This window comes from Bos indicus x Bos taurus, chromosome 2 (genome assembly GCF_003369695.1).
Source record: "Bos indicus x Bos taurus breed Angus x Brahman F1 hybrid chromosome 2, Bos_hybrid_MaternalHap_v2.0, whole genome shotgun sequence".
Taxonomy (NCBI): domain Eukaryota; kingdom Metazoa; phylum Chordata; class Mammalia; order Artiodactyla; family Bovidae; genus Bos; species Bos indicus x Bos taurus.
Window position 1 is genome coordinate 119,929,750 of NC_040077.1, and position 24,031 is coordinate 119,953,780.

Genomic DNA, 24,031 nt, shown 5'->3' on the forward strand with positions numbered 1-24,031 from the left:
CTAGTGAAGTAGAACCACGCAGTCTTTGTCTTTTCTGACTGACTTTTTTCACTGAGCATCATGTCCGCAGGTTCATCCATGTTGTAGCAGGTGTGAGACTTACCTTCCTTTTAAGGCAGCATAGTATTCCACTGCATAGCTACATCACAATTTGTTTATCCGTTCATCTGCTGTGGATGCTGGACTTGCTTGCTCCTCTTGCTACCATGAATAAGGCTGCTACAAATGTGGGTGTGCAAATTCCTCTTCCAGATCTTGATTTCAGTTCTTGGGGATACACACCCAGAAGAGAGCTTGCGGGATGGGAGGATTGCTTTTGAACCCAACCTGGGGTTACTGAAAGCTTTTAGCTCCTAGGCTATTCCTGTGAGAGTGTGTGGCCTGTGGAGAGAACAGACTCACCCCTGGCTTCCATCTACCTGTCCAAGGGAGCAGAGGTCAACGTCACGTACGGGGCACTAGGCCCACACCTGTCAGCCCTTTACAAGCACCTTATACACAAACAGCACTGCAGACCCAGCACTTCAGTAACTGAAGACACGGACAAGGCCCCCGCTCTGCTGTCACCTCCAGTCCCATCCTTCTCCACAGCAGAAGCTGGGCCCAGGCTCTCAGGTGCCCCCACTAGCCCAGTGCCCACACCTCCTGCCCAGGTCAAGTCTGGTGAGGAGCTGCGCAGGGGGCAGGGCAGACAGGCCACCCCATGGATCTCTGCCTCAGGGCGCCAGGGAACTAACCCAGGCCCCTGGCCCAGGCTGTGTGCCTCCAGCCCACCCCCCTCAGCATTGGGAACCAAACCAGGCCAAGGCTGAGTCTCAGAAAACGCTGAACACGTGAAGGAAGGAGAGACAGGTCTCCAACAGGACTTGGTGAGCAGAGGGCTGGGAGGGAGCTCGTCAGGACCCTGAATATGTTCCTCAGGCCTAAGACATCTGCACCCTAATCCCCACCGCACCCTGAGGAGACAGCTGGGGACCATCCTGTGAGGGAGGGACCTGCCTCCTCAGGACCCCTGCTGGCTCAGCCACACCCACAACCTCCCCCTGGCAACAGGGCTCAAAGTCATAGGGCAGGTGAGGGGCAGGGTGTGGCCACCCGGGGCACTGGGAGGGACATGGAGGCTTTTACAACAGGCAACCATAACCTCCCCAGATTTAAGCCCAGGCAGCTAGTACTGACCTGGTACCTGGTGTCCCAGCCTTGCCGGAGACCCGGCCTCCCCAGGTCCCATCCTGACCCTCCGCCATCACACAGCCATGCAGGGGGCCTGCGTGCTGCTGCTGCTGGGCCTGCGGCTACAGCTCTCCCTCGGCCTCATCCCAGGTAACCAGGCAGCTCCCGGCGCCCCCTACTCACAGGGGCGGCCCCAGGCTGACCTGACCTCCACTCTCCCCTTGGGCAGTCGAGGAGCAAGACCCCGCCTTCTGGAACCGCCAGGCAGCCCAGGCCCTTGATGTGGCTAAGAAGCTGCAGCCCATCCAGACAGCCGCCAAGAATGTCATCCTCTTCTTGGGCGATGGTGAGTGCCCTAGGCCAGTCCACCCCGTCCCCCCACAACTCTGGAGCCCTGCGCTGCCGGCTGACCCAGGTTGGCACAAGGGACTCAGACCTGACACAGTGTACCCTCAGGGATGGGGGTTTCCACGGTGACAGCCGCTCGGATCCTAAGGGGGCACATGGCTGGCAAGCCGGGACCTGAGACACCTCTGGCCATGGACCAGTTCCCATACCTGGCTCTGTCCAAGGTAAGCGCCAAGTGGCCTCAGGGTGGTCTACACCAGAGGGGTGGGTGTGGGCCTAGGGAGCAGGGTAGGAGGGAAAGCCCCAAGAGCGTTGGGAGCTGAGATAGGGGCTGGGGGCTGTGAGGATGGGCCCAGGGCCTGGCTCAGGAGCTGGGTGTCTACCCCAGCAGAGCTGAAGGCATCTCTGCCCCCAGACATACAACGTGGACAGAGATGTGCCTGACAGTGCAGGCACGACCACCGCCTACCTGTGTGGGGTCAAGACCAACATGAGGACCATTGGTGTAAGTGCAGCCGCCCGCTTCGACCAGTGCAACACGACACGTGGGAATGAGGTCACGTCTGTGATGAACCGGGCCAAGAAAGCAGGTGGGCTTGGGCGTCAGCTTCCTGGCAGGGACAGGCTCAGAGACCTCAATGGCCCACTGTGACCTCTGCCACCCTCAGGGAAGCCCGTGGGAGTGGTGACCACCACCAGGGTGCAGCAGGCCTCCCCAGCCGGGGCCTACGCGCACACGGTGAACCGAAACTGGTATTCTGATGCTCAAATGCCTGCCCAGGCCAAGAGGGAGGGCTGCCAGGACATCGCCAAACAGCTGGTCTACAACATGGACATTGACGTGAGTTGTGACATGAGGGGCTAAGGGCGGGGCTGGGAAGAGATGGTGGAACACATGTCCCAGTCCTAGGCAACCCACAGTCTGGGGTCTTGCAGAGTCTCTGTGTGTTTGCCAGAATGCGGGGAGGTAACCATGTAGGAGGTACAGGTGGGGACAGGCCATCCCACAGACCTGGTGGATAGAGTTAGGGGCTGTGTGAAGGCAGAGCCAAGGGCCAGCCCCAAATCCACCTGCCCTAACCTCTGGCCCCAGGTGATCCTGGGTGGAGGCCGAAAGTACATGTTTCCTGAGAGGACCCCAGACCCTGAATACCCAGAATATAGCAGACAGAACGGAGTCCGGAAGGACAAGTGGAATCTGGTGCAGGAGTGGCAGGCCAAGCACCAGGTGATGGGGGCTCACGGGTGCGGGGGGTACAGCAGGGCCGGGCCTGGCGTGTCGGGCTATGGGCTGAGGCCTGGTTCTGCCCTCCCAGGGAGCCCAGTATGTGTGGAACCGCACGGTGCTCCTTTAGGCGGCCAATGACTCCAGTGTAACACACCTCATGGGTAACCCCACCCACCCCCACTGTCCTCCCCAGGAAGGGTGCCACGGGCCCCCCACCCCCATCCCCAGCTTGCAGGTCACCACTGGTCCCATTTCCCACAGGCCTCTTTGAGCCAGGAGACATGGCCTATAACATCGACCGAGACACCACCAAGGAGCCATCCCTGGAGGAGATGACGCAGGCGGCCCTGCGAGTGCTGAGCAGAAACCCTCGGGGCTTCTTCCTCTTCGTGGAGGGTGAGCGGCAGCTCCTTGTGGATCAAGGGGAAAGGGGCAGCACTCAGGGTCGGCTTGGCATCACCCATCTTTCACGACCTTCTTGCAGGAGGCCGCATTGACCATGGACATCATGCAAACATAGCTTATTGGGCGCTGACTGAGGCGGTCATGTTTGATAATGCCATTGCCAGGGCTAACGAGCTCACCAGTGAAGCAGACACACTGACCCTTGTCACCGCCGACCACTCCCATGTCTTCACTTTTGGTGGCTACCCACTTCATGGGACCTCCATTTTCGGTAATCCCATGGACACTGGCAGGTCCTTGCCCAAAATTACCTGGCACAATGTGCTCTGAGCCAGTCCCCTTATCTGCCAAGTGGGGGAATATTAATACCAACTGCTCTTCTGAGCTCTGGTGAGGATTAAGTCAGTGAGCAGGCAAGAAGTGCTTGGGCTCAGCAACAGAGGAGGCGCCCCAAAGACTGGGGTCAGTGTGATCACGGGGTCCCCTCCACCCTGCAGGGCTGGCTGATAGCAAGGCCAATGTCGGTGGATCCTACACCTCCCTCCTTTATGGAAATGGCCCTGGACTCCAACTGTACTGGGGCTTACAACCTGATGTGGATGAAACCGAGAGCAGTGAGTGCATTGGGTGGGCCCTGGGGGTGCAGGGGATGGCAAGAGGGGAGAACTCAGGCCTGGAGCTCAGGCGAGGTCATGGCCACCTCCTTCCCACCCTGAATCCCCTCCCTCCTGCCAGTGGACCCCAACTACAAGCAACAAGCCGCAGTGCCCCTATGGAGCGAGACCCACGCTGGTGAGGACGTGGCAGTGTTTGCACGAGGCCCGTGGGCACACCTGGTGCATGGCGTGCAGGAGCAGACCTTCGTGGCACATGTCATGGCCTTTGCTGCCTGCATGGAGCCCTACACCATGGACTGCCGCCCTCAGCCCCCCACCAGCCCCATGGACACTGCCCACCAGGTTGCCTGCCCATCCTTACTGGCACTGCTGGTTGGGGTCCTGCTGCAGCTGCTGGTGCCTGCCCTGCACTGACCCCCCGACCAGCCCAGGCCTAGGGGTCTCCTGATCCCCTGCTTGGAATCTTCAGTGGACCCGAACCACCTGGAAGCTGAGGTTTGACTTTCCTGTAATACCCACAGTCCTCAGTGCCCCCATCTCGGTGGCCTCACATTTTGTGCAGATCCGCTCCAGACCCCAGGAAAGACCAGGGCTCAGACCACCCAGTATTTTCTGACCTAAGAGCCCTGCCTGAGGACCAGGCTGGCACCAGTGGTGTCCCCCAGGGGGCCAGGACCTACCCGACCCGAGGTGGGGGCTTCTGGGAGGTGCAGCTTTTGGTTGCATGGCTTCCGGGGAGCTGTTGCTTCCGGGGAGCTGTGGCTCCCTGTCCTCCTGGAACCTGTGGGCACCTGGCCGGCCAAGGAGGTGTCTGGGGCCAGGACAGTCTTGGGGCCCTTGACACAGAATCCTCAGCAGCCCCTCCTAGAAACCCAGCGGTACCATTACAGAGAGTAGACAGTGACACAGAGAAGAAGACACTCGTCCCAGGTCCCTCAGCTGCTGTGAGGGTGGCCCCCCGGTGCCCCTTCCAGGCTGGGGCATCCCAGGAGAAGCGGGGAAGCTGGGGGTGGGGACACAGGCCCCGTCCTCCTGGGAGGGAGGAAGCAGCCCTCAAATAAACTGTACTAAGTGTGATACAGGAGTGATACGCGTGGGAAGAAAAGCCCTTAGATGGGGGCACAGAGTGTGTGTCTGTGTGTGGGTATGTGGGGGTGTGATTCACGTCAGGAGGTCAGGGAGGGGCTGATGAAGGGCTGACACTGAGCAAAGACCAAAGGTGGTGAGGGCAGGAGCAACGCAGAAAGACAGCGGTGCAGGGGCCCCGAGGGGGTCAGCAGGGCCAGGTGAGGCCAGCGGCTGGACCAAATTGCAGTTTTCCCCTCCCCCCAAAGCCAGGCTTTCACCTTCTCTGAAAACAGAGAGACAGTCTCCAGCCCCAGTGCTCATCCTTCCTACCTCCCTGCCTGATGCCCATGTGGTCATCTGGTGGCTCGTCACCTCCTTGGTCCCATGAGTTCCACTAGATGTGGCCCTCAAGAAAAAGGCCTTCCCTGGCAGCTCAGCTGGTAAAGAATCCTCCTGCAATGTGGGAAACCAGGGTTTGATCCCTGGGTTGGGAAGATCCCCTGGAGAAGGGAAAGGCTATTCACTCCAGGATTCTGGCCTGGAGAAGTCCATGGACTGTATAGCCCATGGGGTTGCAAAGAGTCAGACACGACTGAGTGGCTTTCACTACTTTCACTATAAGCTTGTGTTTGCTTCTTGCATGCCAGTTCCTGTGGGGACATTCATACCACTCCTACGGGGCTGGTGGGAGACAGAAATGAGAGGTGGACATGCGGGCCCAAGGAGCACTTGCCCTAGAAAGACAGCCTCCATTTCTGCAAAGTTTGGGGAAGGAGTGGGTTGGTTCCAGATCTTCAAAGCCTTTCTGTTCCCAGCTGCTGCCCTACTCTCATCTGAGTGGCAGGACTGTCACTACGTCTCCAGGGGAACATCCTGAGATTCAGAGGGCAGGAAGAGGGCAGAAGGCAGTCCCTCCCCACCCCCATGGATGCCCTGGTGCTGCAAGGAGCTCAGCATTGTCCCCTGCTGACAGTGCCTACAGTGGGGGCTGAGACATGGCCCAGAGAGCCCAGGGTGGCAAATGTGGAAAATGATAGAGGGTGCTGAGCTCCGGCTGAGACCCCACAGGACAAGGCCTTCTTCCCAGAGAACAGGGAGACTGGAACAACTATCCCACACAGAGCAGGCTCCATGGAGCTGGCCTGGCCTCCCAGGCATCCATAACCCCAGAGAACAAGACCGGAGGTGTTATCTCTTACTGCAGAGCAGAAGCCATGCTGCCTGCTGCCTGGTTATCCCTGGGCCCCAAGGGAGGGAGTGTAACAGGCTCTCATCTCACTCAGGTGACTCAGGCCCAGAGTAGGGAGCCAGGTGCCCTGGTAGGAACTTGAACAAACACCCTTTGTTTACTGCAAGTGACATGTGGTTTGTATTTGGTCTTCAGTCCCACTCAGGCACAGGAGAAAATTCCTAAGAAACTGAGAAGGATCATAGCTCCTGATCACTTAATGTCATTATAAGAATAATATTCAAAGAAACTTTAGGGACTTCCCTGGTGGTCCAGTGGCTAAGAATCCTTTTGCCAAGGCAGGGAACCTGGATTCAATCTCTCATCCAGGAAGTTCCCACATGCTGCATGGCAACCAAGTCCTAGTCCCACAACGACTGAGCCAGCTCTTGAGAGCCTGTGCTCTGCAACAGGGAGGAGTCACCACAATGAGAAGCCATCCCACTGCAACTAGAAAGGAGTCCCTGATCACGGCAACCACAGAAAGTCCATGCTCAGCAACAAAGAACCAGGGCAGCCAAAGTAAATAAATACTCCATACCTATCAGAATGACTAAAATTAAAAACAGTGGCAACACCAAGTGGTGTGAACAGAGAAAAACTGACTTCCTCATACATTGCAAGTAGGAATGCAAAGTTGTGCAGCCAACAAAACAGTTTGGCAGGTTTTTTTTTTTTTTTCCCGGGGAAGGTGTTGGGGGGAGGTGAGATCCTAAAAAAAAAAACCAGCTACACACACAGCAACCATATGACCTAGCAATTGCACTCTTGAGCATATACCCAAAAAAATGCAATGAAATGGAATGCTCATACCTGTAAGTGAAGATTTGTGCTGTTTTTCTTTTTTCTCTCTCCTTTGGCATTCTTGCACAATTTGCAAGATCTTAGTTCCCTGACCAGGAATTGAACCCAGGCCCACAATAGCAAAAACATCCATCCCTAACCCCGGGACCTCCAGGGAATTCCCACAGCAGCTTTATTTACAACAGCCAAACCTGGAATCCGCCCAGAGGTCCTTCCACATGTAAATGGTTAAACACGGCCTAGGGTCCACTCAACCCCATATACAAGGTGTCAACTACTGAGCCTTGTTCCACTAAATCCCCAAAGAATTAGGCTGAGACTTAGGAATTAGGAAAAAAAGACCATTCCCAAAGATTGGGCAATTCCATTCCTGTAACTTATTTGAAATGACAGGGTTTTATTTATTTTTTGGTTGCACCATGTAGCATGCAGGATCTTACTTAGTTCAAAGGCCAGGTATGGAACATCCACCGCTGGCAGTGGAAGTGTGGAGTCTTAACCAGTGGACCAAGAGGGAGTCCCTAAAATGACATTTTAGGAGCACAGGAAGCTGTTAAGGACAGAGGGCAGCATGGTTATAAAGGGCCCTGGGGGTTGGAGCTGTTCAGTGTCCTGATTCTGGTGTGTTTACATGAACCCACACATGTGACAGATGGTACAGAATCCACACAAACGCAAGTAAGTGCAGGTAAAACGGCTGGCCCTGAACAGAAATGTGAAAATCTGTGAGTTATACCATCAGAGAAGATTGGAGAAAGCATGCAAGGGATGTCTATATTGCTTCTTAAAACCACGTGTGAATCTACAGTCATTTCATGTCAAAAACTCACATTTAACAAAGGGACAGGGAATATACTGGACTGAAGACGAATCTTGGAGTAACAAAAATTTAAGCTATGGACTGATCAAAAGAATCAATCAATTAATTAAGGGCCTGCCCAGGAGTTAGTTCCTCCTGAGCTTTAGCCAAAAAATTTCTGAGCACAGGACTATGAGGGGGACAGAGGCAGCTGAGGGATGGGGGACAGAGGCAGCAATGATGCCCCCCACCCCCAGCAGGCAGGTCCTCTAAAGCAGGGGTCTCCAACCTTTTAGGCACCAGGGACCAGTTTCCTGGAAGATAAACTTTCCACAAACTAGAAAGAAGGGGGATGGTTTCAGGATGATTCAAGTGCATTACATTTTATTGTGCTCTTTATTTCTTATCAAATTCCACCACTGACCTAATGGGAGGTACCAGTCCTCAGTCTGGAAGGGTTTGGGACCCCTGCTCTAGAGGGTAAGTAGAGGATACCCTGGGTCAGCGTGTTGAATGAGTGAACAGCAGGTCAAGGGAGGAGGAGCCCAGAGGCTCTGCCTGAGGGGAGGGCACGCTGGGCAGGGGGCTACCAAGGTCCCCTGGGGTGGGCAGGGCTTGTAGGAAGGAATTTTTTCTTTGGAAAAGAAATTTTTTTTTGGACACGTACACATTTCTGTATTTATTTGCCTGCATGCTAAGTCCCTTTAGTGGTGTCCAACTCTTTGCAACCATATGAACCATAGCCCGCTTCCCACCTCCCCCAGGCTCCTCTTTCCCTGGGATCTCCAGGCAAAAAATACAGGAGGGGGTTGCTATTTCCTCCTCCAGGGGGTCTTCCTGATCCAAGGATCGAACTCGTGTCTCTTAGGTCTCCTGCATTGGCAAGTGGGTTCTTTACCACTAGCACCACCTGGGAATCCCGTATTTATTTGTATATTATAGGCTGTGCTGTGTCTTCCTTGCTGCACACAGGCTGTCTCTAGTTGCAGGGAGTGGGGCCTACTCTTTAGTTGCGGTGCACAGGCTTCTCATTGCAGTGACTTCTCTGATTGCAGATCACAGGCTGTAGTGGAGCAAGCTCCAGTTATGACTTGCCGGCTTTAGGGTGGGAAAGCGTCAGTAATTGCATCACTGGGATGAATTATTTGGGGCTCCAAGGCTCTAGAGGGGCAAGCCTCAGTAATTGTGGAGCACAGCCTAAGTAGTTGTGACTCATAGGCACTAGAGTACAGGCTTAGTAGCTGTCTCGCCCAGGTTTAGTTGCTCCAGGGCATGTGGAATCTTCCCGGATCATGGATTGAACCTGCGTCCCGGGCACTGGCAGGCGGGTGGATGTTACCAACTGTGCCACCAGGCAAGTCCAAAAAAAATTTCTGATTTAAAAAAAAAAAATGTAAATTTCACCATCTTGGGACTTAACCTGTGGTCTAGGGGTTAAGATTCTCCACTTCCACCACTTAGGGCAGGTTCCATCCTTTCTGGAGAAACTAAGATCCTGAATGTCTGGCTATGCAGGAAAAAAATGAAAACTTAAAAAGGGAGAAAAAAGTTATCTTCTTCACCATTCTTATGACCCAGTTCAGTAGTGCTGTCTATTCATACAGTTGGCCACAGATCTCCAGAACTTTTTCATCTTGAAAACTGAAAGTCTGTATCCGTTAAACAAGTCCCCAGTCCCCTCCTCCCAGTTCCGGGAGGCCACCATCCAACTTTCTGTTTCTATGCATTTGACTACTAGAGCTACCTAGTGAAGTAGAATCACATAGCATTTGTCTTTTTTGTGAGTGTTTTTTTTCACTGAGCATCATGTCTACAAGGTTCATTCATGGTGTAGAAAGTGTCAGACTCCTTCCTTTCTAAGGTTGCGTAATACTCCATTGTATAACTGTATCACACTTTGTTGATCCATTTGTCTGCTGTGGATGGTTGAGGATGCCTGCACCTCTTGGTTACTGTGAATAATGCTGCTACAAACATGGGTGTGCAAATACCTCTTCCAGATCCTGCTTTCAATTCTTGAGGATACACAGCCAGAACTGGGATTGCCAGATGGGAGGAATGCTTTTGAACCTAACCTGGGGTTACTGAAACCTCTTAGCTCCTTATGATGAGCTACACTTGGGAGTGTGTGAATGACCTGTGGAGAGAATAGACTCACCCCTGCCTTCCATCTATCTGTCTAAAGAAGAGGAGGTCAATGTCATGTACTGAGCACTGGACCCACCCCTGCTGGCCCTTTACAGGCACCTAACACACTAACTTTTGACTGTGTGGATCACAAAAAACTGTGGAAAATTCTTCAAGAGATGGGAATACCAGACCACCTGACCTGCCTCTTGAGAAACCTGTATGCAGGTCAGGAAGCAACAGTTAGAACTGGACATGGAACAACAGACTGGTTCCAAATAGGAAAAGGAGTACGTCAAGGCTGTATATTGTCACCCTGTTTATTTAACTTATATGCAGAGTACATCATGAGAAATGCTGAACTGGAAGAAACACAAGCTGGAATTAAGATTGCCGGGAGAAATATCAATAACCTCAGATATGCAGATCACACCACCCTTATGGCAGAAAGTGAAGGGGAACTAAAAAGCCTCTTGATGAAAGTGAAAGTGGAGAGTGAAAAAGTTGGGTTAAAGCTCAACATTCAGAAAACAAAGACCATGACATCCGGTCCCATCACTTCTTGGGAAATAGATGGGGAAAGAGTGGAAACAGTGTCAGACTTTATTTTTCTGGGCTCCAAAATCACTGCAGATGGTGACTGCAGCCATGAAATTAAAAGACGCTTACTCCTTGGGAGGAAAGTTATGACCAACCTAGATAGCATATTCAAAAGCAGAGACATTATTTTGCCAACAAAGGTTCATCTAGTCAAGGCTATGGTTTTTCCTATGGTCATGTATGGATGTGAGAGTTGGACTGTGAAGAAGGCTGAGTGCTGAAGAATTGATGCTTTTGAACTGTGGTGTTGGAGAAGACTCTTGAGAGTCCCTTGGACTGCAAGGAGATCCAACCAGTCCATTCTAAAGGAGATCAGCCCTGGGATTTCTTTGGAAGGAATGATGCTAAAGCTGAAACTCCAGTACTTTGGCCACCTCATGCGAAGAGTTGACTCATTGGAAAAGACTCTGATGCTGGGAGGGATTTGGGGCAAGAAGAGAAGGGGACGACAGAGGATGAGATGGCTGGATGGCATCACTGACTCGATGGACATGAATCTGAGTGAACTCCGGGAGTTGGTGATGGATAGGGAGGCCTGGCGTGCTGCGATTCATGGGGTTGCAAAGAGTCTGACACGACTGAGCGACTGATCTAATCTGATCTGATCTGAACACACTAACAGGGAGAAATATCAGCAACCTCAGATATGCAGATTATACCACCCTTAAGGCAGAAAGCAAAGAGGAACTAAAGAGCCTCTTGATGAAAGTGAAAGAGGAGAGTGAAAAAGCTGGCTTAAAACGCAACATTCAAAAAACGAAGATCATGGCATCTGGTCCCATTGTGAAGTGAAGTTGCTCAGTCGTGTCTGACTCTTTGTGACCCCACGGACTGTAGCCTGCCAGGCTCCTCCATTCATGGGATTTTCCAGGCAAGAATATAGGAGTGGGTTGCCATTTCCTTCTGGTCCCATTACTTCAAGGCAAATAGATGGGAAAACAATGGAAATAGTGACAGACTTTATTTTCTTGGGCTCCAAGATAACTTCAGATGGTGACTGCAGTCATGAAATTAAAAGACGCTTGCTCCTTGGAAGAAAAGCTATGACTAACCTAGACAGCATATTAAAGGCAGAGGTATTACTTTCCTGACAAAGGTCTGTCCAGTCAAAGCTATGGTTTTTCCAGTAGTCATGTATGGATGTGAGAGTTGGACCATAAAGAAAGCTGAGTACCGAAGAAATGATCCTTTTGAGCTTTGGTATTGGAGAAGACTCTTGAGAGTCCCTTGGACCGCAAGGAGATCAAACCAGTCAATCCTAAAGGAAATCAGTCCTGTATATTCATTGGAAGGACTGATGCTGAAGCCAAAACTCCAGTACTTTGCCACCTGATGTGAAGAACTGACTCATTGAAAAAGACCCTGATGCTGGGAAAGATTGAAGGCAGGAGAAGGGGATGACAGAGGACGAGATGGTTGGATGGCATCGCTGACTTGATGGACATGAGTTTGGGCAAACCAGGGAGTCAGTGATGGCCAGCATGCTGCAGTCCATGGGGTGGCAAAGAGTCGGACACGACTGAGCAACTGAACTGACTGACTACACACAAACATCAGTGCTCACCCGGTCTGGCCTTCAGTAATTAAGACAAAGACAAGGCCCCCGCTCTGCTGTCACCTCTAGCCCCATCCTTCTCCATGGCAGAGGGGCCCCATCTAGCCCAGTGCCCACCCCACCGGTCCAGATCAAGCCTGCTGAGAAGTAGAGTGTCTCTCCGCCTCAGGAAACCAAACCTAGGGCCCCAAGCCCAGGCTCTGTGCTTCCAAGTACACCTCCCTCAGCACCCAGAACCAATGCTGAGGCTCAGAAAATATACATGAGAAGGAAGGAGAGATGGTTCTCCCACAGGACTTGGTGAGCAGAGGGACGGGAGGAGCCTCAGTCAAGACCTTGAAAGTGTTCCTCAGGCCTAAGTCATCTGCACCCTAATCCCCACCCCATCTTGAAGAGACACCTGGGGACCATCCTATGAGGAATCCTCAGGACTCCTGCTGGCTCAGCCACACCCACCACGTCCCTCTGGCAACAGGTCTCAAAGTCATATGGCAGGTAAGGGACAGGGTGTGGTTACCTGGGGCACTGGGAGGTACACGGAGACTTTTATAGCAGGGATTTAAGCCCAGGCAGCCAGTGCTGCAGCTTGTAACCTGGTGTCCCAGCCTTGCCTGAGACCCGGCCTCCGCAGGTCCCATCCTGACCCTCCACCATCACACAGCCATGCAGGGGGCCTGCGTGTTGCTGCTGCTGGGCCTGCAGCTACAGCTCTCCCTCGGCCTTGTCCCAGGTAATCAGGTGACTCCTGGCGCCCTACTCAGAGTGGGTGGCTCCAGGCTGACCTGACCTCCACTCTCCCCTTGAGCAGTTGAGGAAGAAGACCCCGCCTTCTGGAACCGCCAGGCAGCCCAGGCTCTTGACGTGGCTAAGAAACTGCAGCCCATCCAGACAGCCGCCAAGAATGTCATCCTCTTCTTGGGTGATGGTGAGTGCGCTAGGTCGGTCCACACCCTGTCTCCCCACAACCCTGGAATCCTGGGCTGCCGGCTGACCCAGGCTGGCCCCAGGGACTCAGACCTGACACTGTGTACTTTCAGGGATGGGGGTTTCCACGGTGACAGCTGCTCGGATCCTAAAGGGGCAGATGGCTGGCAAGCCGGGACCTGAGACACCCCTGGCCATGGACCAGTTCCCATACCTGGCTCTGTCCAAAGTAAGGGCCAAGTGGCCTCAGGGTGGTCTACACCAGAGGGGTGGGTGTGGGCCTAGGGAGCAGGGTAGGAGGGAAAGCCCCAGGAGGGCTGGGGGCTGAGATAGGGGCTGGGGGCTGTAAGGATGGGCCCAGGGCCTGGCTCAGGAGCTGGGTGTCTACCCCAGCAGAGCTAAAGGCGTCTCTGCCCCCAGACATACAACGTGGACAGAGATGTGCCCGACAGTGCAGGCACGACCACCGCCTACCTGTGTGGGGTCAAGACCAACATGAGGACCATTGGTGTAAGTGCAGCCGCCCGCTTCGACCAGTGCAACACGACACGTGGGAATGAGGTCACGTCTGTGATAAACCGGGCCAAGAAAGCAGGTGGGCTTGGGGGTCAGTTTCTTGGGCAGGGACAGGCTCAGAGAACTTGGTGGCCCACCGTGACCTCTGCCACCCTCAGGGAAGTCAGTGGGAGTGGTGACCACCACCAGGGTGCAGGATGCATCCCCAGCTGGGGCCTACGCGCACACTGTGAATCGAGACTGGTTCTCTGACGCTGACCTGCCTCCCGATGCACAGACGTATGGCTGCCTGGACATCGCCACTCAGCTCGTCTACAACATGGACATTGATGTGCGACATGATGGGCACAGGGCGAGGCTGGGCAGAGGGGGTGGGATACACTCTCAATACAGTTCCAGGCAACCCACAGTCCTGGGGTCTCGCAGGGTCTCTGTTGGTGGGGGTGGGGGTCACCCTGTAGAAGTTAACTGGTGGGGACAAACCATCCCACAGACCTGATTGGGGAGGCAGGGACTGTGTGAGGGGGGGTGAGTAAAGGGCCAGCCAGGCCCTGAACCCATCTGCCCTAATCTCTGGTCCCAGGTGATCCTGGGTGGAGGCCGAAAGTACATGTTTCCTGCGGGGACCCCAGACCCTGAATACCCAGATGACAATGGAGTCCGGAAGGACAAGCGGAACCTGGTGCAGGAGTGGCAGGCCAAGTACCAGGTGATGGGGGCTCATGGGTGCGGGGGTACAGCGGGGCTGGGCCTGGGGTGTCGGGCTAATGGACTGAGGCCTGGTTCTGCCCTCCCAGGGAGCCCAATATGTGTGGAACCGCACGGAGCTCCTTAAGGCGGCCGATGACTCCAGTGTAACACACCTCATGGGTAACGACCCCACCCCACCCACACCTGCCCAGGATGGGTGCCATGGGCCCCCCATCCCCAGCTTGAGGGTCACCATTGGTCCCATTTCCAATAGGCCTCTTTCAGCCAGGAGAAATGGCCTATGAAATCTTCAGAGACCACACCACGGACCCATCCCTGGAGGAGATGACGGAGGCAGCCCTGAGAGTGTTGAGCAGAAACCCTCGGGGCTTCTTCCTCTTCGTGGAGGGTGAGTGGCAGCTCCTTGTGGATCAGAGGGGGAAGGAGCTGCACTCAGGGTGGGTCTGGCATCACTCACCTTCCACATGACTTTCTTGCAGGAGGCCGCATTGACCATGGACATCATGCAAACACAGCTTATTGGGCGCTGAATGAGACAATCATGTTCGACAATGCCATCGCCAAGGCTAGCCAGCTCACCAGTGAAGCAGACACACTGACCCTTGTCACCGCCGACCACTCTCATGTCTTCACTTTCGGTGGCTACCCACTTCGTGGGACCTCCATTTTCGGTAATCCCACAGAGAGTGGCAGGTCCTTGCTCTTAAGTTACCTGGCACAAAGTGTTCTGAACCAGTTCTGCCAATTGGAGTAATAATAGTAACTGCCCCACTTCACTCTGGTAAGGATTAAACCAGTGAACACACAAGAGGTGCCTCGCTCAGCACACAGGAGGTGTCCCGAAAGCTGGGGTCAGTGTGATAACAGGGTCCCCTCTCCCTTGCAGGGCTGGCCGATGGCAAGGCCAAAGATGGCAAGTCCTACACCTCCCTCCTATATGGCAATGGTCCGGGGTACCGGTTGGACGTGGGCCCACGACCTGATGTGAATGAAAAGGAGAGCAGTGAGTGCAGTGGGTGGGCCCTGGGGAGCAAGGCGGAGGGATGGGAGGAGGGGAAGACCCTACTCCGGAACTCCTGGGAAGTGGAGGTCGCCTCCCTTCCTTCCCTGAACCACCTCTCTCCTCTCAGCGGACCCCGAGTACCAGCAGCAAGCTGCAGTGCCCCTAGACAGCGAGACCCACGCCGGTGAGGACGTGGCAGTGTTTGCACGAGGCCCGTGGGCACACCTGGTGCACGGCGTGCAGGAGCAGACCTTCGTGGCGCATGTCATGGCCTTTGCTGCCTGCGTGGAGCCCTACACCACCGACTGCCACCCTCACCCCCATAGTGGTCCCTCGGACACCGCCCACCAGGCTGCCTGCCCATCCTCACTGGCACTGCTGGCCGGGGCCCTGCTGCTGCTGCTGGTGCCCACCCTGCACTGAGGCCCACCCACCCGGGTCTCCTCCCCGCCCCCAACCTTGATGGACCCAAAACACCCTGGAGGTTGAGGTCCTGACTTTCCTGTGAGAGCCACAGTCCTCAGTGCCCCAGACCTCAGTGGCCTCAGCTATTTTGAGGAGCTGCCCCATATTCGAGGATATTCCAGGCAGGGCCTCAGACCACCCAGTCTCTTCTCCCCACCCAATAGCCCTGCCTGAGGACCAGGCTGGCACCAGAGGTGTTCCCCACAGCGGACCAGTTCCCCACAGCGGACCAGAGCCTACGAGACCCCCACTGGGGGCTTCCGGGAGGCGTGTCTTCTGATTGCCTGACTTCCAGGAGGCGTGGCTTCCGCGGAGTTGTGGTTTCCGTCCTCCTGGAACCCACTCTGTGGGCACTTCGCTGGCCAAAGAGACATCTGGGGCCAGGAGTGCCAGGCGGCCCTCAACACAGTCTTCAGCAGCCCCTTCTAGGAACCCAGCGGTATCTTTACAGAGAGACAGCGACCCAGAGGAGAGGAGACTTGTCCCAGGTCTCAGCTGCTGTGAGGGTGGCCCCGGTGCCCCTGGGAGATCCCAGGAGCAGCGGGAGAGCTGGGGGTGGGGACAGAGGCCCCGCCCTCCTGGGAGGGAGGAAGCTGCCCTCAAATAAACTGTTCCAAGTGTGATGCAGCAGTGATACTTGTGGGAAGAAAAGCCCTTAGCAGGTGGGGCACAGAGTGTGTGTCTGTGTGAGGGGCGTGGTGATTCACATCAGGAAGTCAGCGAGGGGCTGATGAGAGGCTGACACTGAGCAAAGACCAAAGGCGGTGAGGGTGGGAGCAATGCAGGACAGCGGTGCAGGGGCCCCAAGGGGGCCAGCATGGGGACCAGTTGGGAGGAGCAGAGCAGGTAAAGAAGGTCAAAGCTGAGGGAATGGGAGGATGGGGGAGGAGCAGAAACTTCATCCAGAATGTGGGAGAGGAATGGAAGGCTGTGAACATAACATGGACATAACAGGACTGGAAGATTCTAGAAAATATCATGCTGGCTACTGAGAAGGGAGTGACAGAGGATGAGATGGTTGGATGGAATCATCATGTCACTGGACATTAGTCTAAGCAAGCTTGGGGAGGTAGTGAAGGACAGGGAAGCTGTGTTTTTGTTTGAAAGCTGATGGATGGGGTGGGCATGGGGCAGAGGTGGGAGCTGGGGAACCAGAGAGGAAGTACAAGTGAAAGTTTCACATTTCTTCCTTTCTTCTGGCTGTGTTGGGTCTTTGCTGCTAGTGGCCTCTCCCTAGTGGTGAGTGGGGGCTACTGTCTAGCTGAGGTGTGAGGGCTTGTCGTGGTGGCTTCTCTTGTTGCAGAGCACAGGCTCTATGGTGTGTGGGCTTCAGTAACTGCAGTTTGTGGGCTCAGTTGTTCCACAGCATGTGGGATCTTCCCAGACCATAGATTCAATCCCTGTCCCCTGCATTGGCAGTCGGATCCTTAGCCAATGAACCACAAGGGAAGTCCCTAATATTTCTGAGCTCTAAAAACATTCCAGAGCAACCGCTCCAAAAAACCTACACTGATTGCGTATGTAACTTATCCTAAGTATTTCAAAGAATTTAAAAGGGTGAAAACAGCCATATTTTCCAATAAATTCTACACAGAAATTTTACAACTTTCTTTGTACATTTCCAAAGTTGCAAGAAAGCCTTTTGCCTTCACTAGAAATGTTAATATAACTGAGTATGCTTCCTTATTTACTAAACTTTTGATTTAGCAGTGTAAAATATCGATTTGAAGGCCAGGCTCTCAGGGCTATTTACTGAAACTCTGGGTTGTTGTTTAGTCACTCAGTCATGTCTGACTCTTTGTGGCCCCATGGACTGTAGCCTACCAGGTTCCTCCATCCATGGGATTCTCCAGGCAAGAATACTGGAGTGGGTTGCCATTTCCTTCTCCAGGGGATCTTCCCAACCCAGGAATCGAACCCAGGTCTCCCACGTTGCAGACAGACGCTTTAACCTCTGAGCCACCAGGGAAGTTATGAAACATTTATGTTTCATGAATGTGTTCAAAACCCAAGGGAACTCTGCATTTTCAAGCCACAGGTTTTAAAAGCAAATTATTCTGGAATTCATGGTGATCTCTGCACAGCTTTGAATACCCCAACAACCACTGAACTGTACACTTGAAAAGGGTGAATTTTGTGGTATATAAATTATACCTAAATGTTAAAAAGTTTCGTTTCCAAGTTTTTTCTAAATACGTAGGCATGAGGGATTTTATTAGCCAAACACCGTGTTGACCACAAGATCATGGACACGTTCTCAGCATCAGTTTGTTAAAAGTCTTGACCTTGACGAGGCAGATGCAGGGGAAGTATGCTTTTCCAAATTTTATTGGGTGCTCAAGATGGACAGTGCTTGTCACCTCAAGAACTCTCAGCACATGGGTCTTTAAGAAAGGAAGGGAGTCAGGAAGAAAGAGGGCAGGAGGACTCACGCCAGCCCCCTTCAGTACCTTGCCAATAACATGGCTCATAATGTGGGGCTGATCTGGAACATTCTCATGGTCACCCCCAATATCATTACCAAGTATCTATCATAAAGCTTCTCCTTGACTCAGACAATTTTGGTTTTAGAAAGGTAACACCACCAATTGCTTCCCTCATAGCTCAGTTGGTGAAGAATACGCCTGCAATGCAGGAGACCTTGGTTCCATTCCTGGGTCAGGAAGATCCACTAAAGCAGGAATACACTACCCACTCCAGTATTCTTGGGCTTCCCTGGTAGTTCAGCTGGTAAAGAATCTGCCTGTGATGCAGCAGACGTGGGTTCGATCCCTGGGTTGGGAAGCTCACTTGAAGAAGGGAAAGGCTACGCACTCCAGTATTCTGGCCTGGAGAATTCCATGGATTGTATAGCCCATATGGGGCCACAAAGAATCGGACATGACTGAGCAACTTTCACTTTCACCACTGATGGCTCTTACAGCATTTTATGTGCTCTCAAGGTTTCTGGATCTTCCCTGCAACGGTTGGCCATGGATGGACCAATGAGTGAGCTGTGCAGGTTCTGCTGCCTCTGCAGCTTTTTATCATCCAGAATCCTTTAACATCACAGCCTGTGGAGTAGCCATTCCATCAGTGGGCGCACTTACAGAGTTCTCCCCAAATGACACTGTTTTTGTTAAACAAACCATGAACTGTTGAAAACATATATTCCCTGCTATATCTTATCTCTAGTGGCTCACTCACAGAAAAAAGGAAAAGAAAAATCTGGTCTGCGTATTTCATTATTGGAACAGAATCCAGCAAATACCTTAAGCTGAGATGTGTAGAAACATCTGTGCTTTCAGCCAACTATTCCTCCCACACTGGGTAATTTGCTGTGACACTTTTTTTTTTTTCAATCTACAGCACTGTTTTTTCCAACAGTAATCATTGATGAAGAAACGCCTTCTGGTTTTTCCAAAGACCATTTTCTGTTCACTGTTTCTGCCATTTTTACTGCAGCAGAAAGAATAAATGTTTGCCTGGTGTTAGGTGCTTTTTGTCTTATGCTATTATGTAAGAAACTTTAAAAGAGCCTTCCAAATATTCATCATTGCTTAGGAAAATATCAAAAAAACTAGTGGAACAGCACATCACTTTAAACATCACTGGGAAAGAACTCTCTGTGTCTGTCTTCATGTTGGGATAGCTTAGTTTTTGAATGTCTTTCTAAACAGGAGAGTTTCTTGCTGTTATTGAGAATACCTCAAATTGTGTAGAGCAAACTTCCCCCAAGCAGCAAGCTCAGAGAGGTACTGGGGTTGGGAGGGGCTCACAAACACCAGAGGAAGGGCACAGGCCTAGGTCCAAAGGCTGGAGGCCACCCAGAGTCCCCAACAGCGAGTGGGTCTGGGGCCTGGCCTCCCTGCGCCACTCGGGGTTGGAGGGAGGGAGAAGGCTCCGAGCGGCCACCAACCACTGTAGGCACTGTCCGTCCATTACCGTCCCCTGTCCCCGCACACACGTGCCCGCCGCAGGCTGGGGAAGACCCCTGTAATAAAGCGCCGGGCACCGGGCTTGGCACATAGTAGGCCGTCAATGAAAGGCTGTTTCTCTTCTCTTCATTGCTTGCCCCCGACCTGCTACAGCCAAGGCCAGATGGGGGGAGGGGGGAAGCGGAGGCCGGGGAAAGGAGGTGTGGTCAGTGCGGCGTCTATGCGGGCCCTGAAGCCGACTTCAGCTTTCCGCACTGGAACCAGACGCTCAAGAAGGCGCCTCGAGAACCAAACTTTGTCCTCGCGGATGTCCGCAGAGCCATCCCCGGCCCTATCCTCTCTATTCAATGGCCAGAACCCTCACCAGTCCCTTTGCCAAACCCCCGCGCCGGCGCGCCGTCCCACCCTGGATCAGGGAGAAAGCCCCGACGGCCCTGGAGGACCCGGAACCGGTTCCGTCCCGCGTCCTCGCCCCGCCCTGCCCCGGCCCCTCCCGGCTTCAACAGGTTCTCCCCGGAACCCGGACGAAGTTTCATCCCCGGCACAGAGCGAGCTGGCCCGGTGCGCCCCGAGCCCTTGGTGCGCAGCCTCCCGCGTCGCGCCGGGCAGCCCGCGGAGCCCGAGCCCCGAGCCTGCGAGTCGCCGCCGCCGCCGCCGCCGGAGCCGGAGCCGCGAGGACGCAGACAAAGCCTGGAGGCTCGGCGCGGCGGCGGGGGTGGCTGACGGTGGCCGCGGCGGCGGCGGGTTCGAGTGCCACTTACCCGGCAGGTGCGCGCTCGGGCGGCGCGGAAACAGCGCAGACGGAGCCCGAGCCGGAGCCGGAGCCGGAGCCCGGGCGGAGTGCGGCGGCGACTAGGGACGCCCACCGTCCTCCGCCGCCCCCGCACCGCCTCCTTCTTCCTGCCTGCATCCCGGCGGCAACTCGAGGTGGGGGGATGCGGAACACGGTCCCCAGGGTCTGGCATCGGCTCTGGGCTCGAGGACTCCAGACTCGGCCGCGTCTGGAAAGGAGTGAGACATCTGGTACCCTAGGTTAGGAGTCTCTGCAGACCCATCCTATGCCTCTACTCAGGATGCTGAGCAGGGCCTCAAACCGAAAATAAAGAAGCCAGTGGGCCAGTCCAGCCCACAGGACTGGAGCGCCGTCCAGGGAGGACTCGCAGAAAGGCTGTGGAGGTGAGCTGAAATAGTGCCCATATCTCCTGGCACACCGCCTGGACCAGAGTGGACTTTAAAAAGGGGCTTTCTGGGTCCTTCCCTTTAGCTCCTGCTCTTGCTATTAGCCCTCCCCCACCCCACCCACCCGCGGGCACCTGGAGTGTTGGCAGTGGTGGGGAAAGGGCCCCGGATACTGCTACAAGAAGGGACCATCTCACCCTTGGCTGACCCTGGTACCAACTGCTCTGGAAGCCCCTGATGGGAAGGGGACGGTGCGCAGGGGGTGTACAATGACTAGAGGCTGATGAAAAAGCCCATCTTTAGGAGTTGGGGGGGATGGCTGGAAGGTGGGGACTATGCATTGATCCACCCACTCCCTTCTTCAGGTTCAATTTGCTCACCACTGTACCCACAGGGATACAGGAACTTGTGTTTTCTTGGAGGAATGGTATGGTTTCTATAACCCCTGCTTTCTCTGCCTTACCCTACCCATCCTCTCTGCTTCTAACTTTCTTAGGAGGGCACCCCACAAAGCACCCGCTCTCCACTGCCGGCTGGATGGTTCCAGCTTGCAGGGCTGGCCTAAACAACCTGAGAGGGACGTCCCTGGTGGTCCAGTGATCAAGAATCCACCTTACAATGCAAGGGACAAGGATTCAATCCCTGGTCAAGGAATTAACATCCCACATGCCACAAAGAAACTAAACCCCCAGGCCCTTGTGGCTCAGCCTGGGCGTTGTGGAGCCCGTGTGCCACAACTGAGACCCAATGCAGCCACATACACACATACATAAGAATTTACAAAAAAAACCCAGTAAACAAAAACCAAAAAAATAACCTCAGAGACAGCCCAAGACTGCTATGGAGCCCCATCTGATAAAAAACCACAGCGAGGCAGGGACTAAAGTACCTAACACCCTGTGCCCTCCTTGGGGCTACTCATCAGCCTCACTACTGGCCACCTCTGTCTCCATTCTGCCAGACCCTTGTCTGTCCACGTGTCCACCTCTGCTCTACCACTTTGGATATTCGCTGCCTCCATCTCTGGGCATCTCAGGGTCTTCCTTTTACCTGTGAGTTCTTCTTTCAACAAATTAATTCTGCCTAGGGAAGGTGGAGTTGTGTAGAATGTTGTGATTCCATAATGGAGGACAGAAGGGCAGTGTCTCTTTGTGGTTTTAATCTGCATTTTCCCCTCAACATTTCGTCTCCAGGAGGATAATTTCCCAGCCTTTTCAGGCCATGATTGGTATCATTTCTCCAGCAATGACAGCTTTTATTTTCCCTGAAATGAATGCCGTGAAATTTCCAAGAAATATAAAAATGGATATTGTCTCAGGGAGCTGACTCTCTTCCGACAGAAAGGCACAAAGGTAAACATGCTTCCCCAGGAACTCTGCCGCTCCAGCCACCGGGGGGGGGGGGGGGGGGGGGGGGGGGGGGGGGGGGGGGTGGGGGGGGGGGGGGGGGGTGGGGGGGTGGGGGGGGGGGGGGGGGGGGGGGGGGGGGGGGGTGGGGGACCCAGGCCCTCGGCTCCTCCTCCATCCCCCCTCCCTCCCAGGTCAGCCATAGGACCTCCCTCACAGCCAGCCCTCATGCACATGCTCAGCTGCCATTGATCCGTTCATCTGCCTCCCAACTGCCCTGGCCCAGCCGCCCTGTCTTCCTGGCTCCATCTCTTCTCTCTGTACAGCACCTCACCCCCACCCCCAGCCTAGAGGCTCCCCCAGGCCTGAGCACAGCCACCAGGGCCCACGGGGGCTGAGTGGGGGCTGGGCCCAGGACCCTTCAGTCCTAGACCCCCCTGCACCGCCCACCAATAGTGACCAGCCCTGCCTCCCAGGCACTTCTGTCCTCCTCAGAAAGCAGAGCTGAGTGGAGGTGAGTGGAGGGTAATGGGTATCTGGCTTCCAGCTCTCTCACTCAGCCTCCCAGTGTCCAGTGTCCCCTCTCATCAAAATGACTCCCTGACTGAGAAGCAAGAGGATGCCAGGACACAGCAAAGCCCAGAGGAGGCAGCTGGATGCCCGGTTTGGGGGGTGGGTGGGCAGCAGGGGTGCTGGTTAGAGAGGGAAAGGGGGAAGCGCTAGGGGCAGAGGTAGGGGGACCCTACCTCTGATTAGAAAGATATATAAATACATTCTTGTTTTATAGAGACAGCATATTAAAAAGCAGAGACATCACTTTGCCAACAAAGGTCCATATAGTCAAAGCTATGGTTTTTCCAACTGTCATGTATGGATGTGTGAGTTGGACCATAAGGAAGGCTGATTGCTAAAGAATTGATACTTTTGAACTGTGGTGTTGGAGAAGACACTTGAAAGCCTCTTGGACAGCAAGGAGATCCAACCAGTCCATCCTAAAGGAAATCAGTCCTGTATATTCATTGGAAGGACTGATGCTGAAGCTGAAGCTCCAGTACTTTGCCACCTGATGCAAAGAACTGACTCTTGAAAAAGACCCTGATGCTGGGAAAGATTGAAGGCAGGAGGAGAAGGGGATGACAGGATGAGCTGGTTGGATGGCATCACTGACTCAATGGACATGAGTCTGAGCAAGCTCTGGGAGATGGTGAAAGACAGGGAAGCCTGGTGTGCTACAGTCCATGGAGTCCCAAAGAGTCCAAGATATGACTGAGGACTGAACAACAGCAACAACAGCAAAATGGGACGCCACAAGCTGTGTGATTAGTGCCCTGTACCCACAGGCAAACACGTCTTCCACATAAAAGCCCCTAGGCCCACCATCCCGTACAGTGGGACACTGGTTATCTTGTCCACACCCATTTGGTCTCCAAATTCTGGCCTTATGTGGTGTCCTTCCTCTTATCCTAAGCACGGCCCACCCTGCCCACCCTCCCTGCTCCAGCTCTGCTCCATCCCCTGGGGGCTGTGCCCAGGTGGGGGCCCAGCCTTGCAACTCTGCCCTCTGGCTTCAGGTCCCACCTGTAGCTTCTGGCTCAGGAGGTGCCCTGCATTCCAAACCCAGCTCATGTTTACCTTTTCTCCTCTTCCTCATTCTTTCTTGTTGTTCAGTAGCTAACTCCCAAAGAGTCACTTTGGGACCCCATGGACTGTAGCCTGCCAGGCTCCTCTGTCCATGGAATTTCCCAGGCAAGAATCCTGGAGTGGGTTGCCATTTTCTTCTCCAGGGGATCTTCTTCACCCAAGGATCAAACCCTGTGTTTGATCTCCTGTGTTCTCTACTCTTGAGAGTCCCTTGGACTGTAAGGAGATCAAACTAGTCAATCTTAAAGGAAATCAACCCTGCATACTCATTGGAAGGAGTGATGCTAAAGTCAAAGCTCCAATTCTTTGGCCACTTGATGGAAAGAACTGACTCATTGGAAAAGACCCTGATCCTGGGAAAGATTGAAGGTAGGAGG

At 54.0% G+C, this 24,031-nt stretch overlaps 2 protein-coding genes across 2 annotated transcripts; both read left to right on the top strand.

Annotated features, from left to right (window-relative positions):
* Nucleotides 1-1,256: 1,256 nt before the first annotated feature.
* Nucleotides 1,257-4,185, top strand: LOC113900421 (intestinal-type alkaline phosphatase-like). The gene is given in 11 exon segments (XM_027554193.1): nt 1,257-1,323; nt 1,403-1,519; nt 1,630-1,745; nt 1,937-2,111; nt 2,190-2,362; nt 2,615-2,749; nt 2,838-2,910; nt 3,011-3,145; nt 3,234-3,425; nt 3,652-3,768; nt 3,890-4,185. Coding segments are annotated over 11 exon segments (1,596 nt in total).
* An 8,430-nt stretch (nt 4,186-12,615) lies between these two features.
* On the top strand, nt 12,616-16,172 carry LOC113881236 (intestinal-type alkaline phosphatase-like). The gene is made up of 11 exons (XM_027524098.1): nt 12,616-12,682; nt 12,761-12,877; nt 12,990-13,105; nt 13,297-13,471; nt 13,551-13,723; nt 13,976-14,101; nt 14,190-14,262; nt 14,357-14,491; nt 14,583-14,774; nt 14,990-15,106; nt 15,234-16,172. Exons 1-11 carry the CDS (start codon nt 12,616-12,618, stop codon nt 15,527-15,529), a joined length of 1,587 nt encoding a protein of 528 aa, XP_027379899.1. The 3' UTR covers nt 15,530-16,172.
* The last annotated feature ends 7,859 nt before the right edge of the window (nt 16,173-24,031 follow it).

Coding starts and splice junctions, on each gene's coding strand:
- LOC113881236 (XM_027524098.1), top strand. CDS start 12,616: ATGCAGGGGGCCTGCGTGTTGCTGCTGCTGGGCCTGCAGCTACAGCTC. Junction 13,106..13,296: donor CATACCTGGCTCTGTCCAAA/GTAAGGGCCAAG, acceptor CTCTGCCCCCAG/ACATACAACGTGGACAGAGA. Junction 14,775..14,989: donor TCGTGGGACCTCCATTTTCG/GTAATCCCACAG, acceptor TCTCCCTTGCAG/GGCTGGCCGATGGCAAGGCC.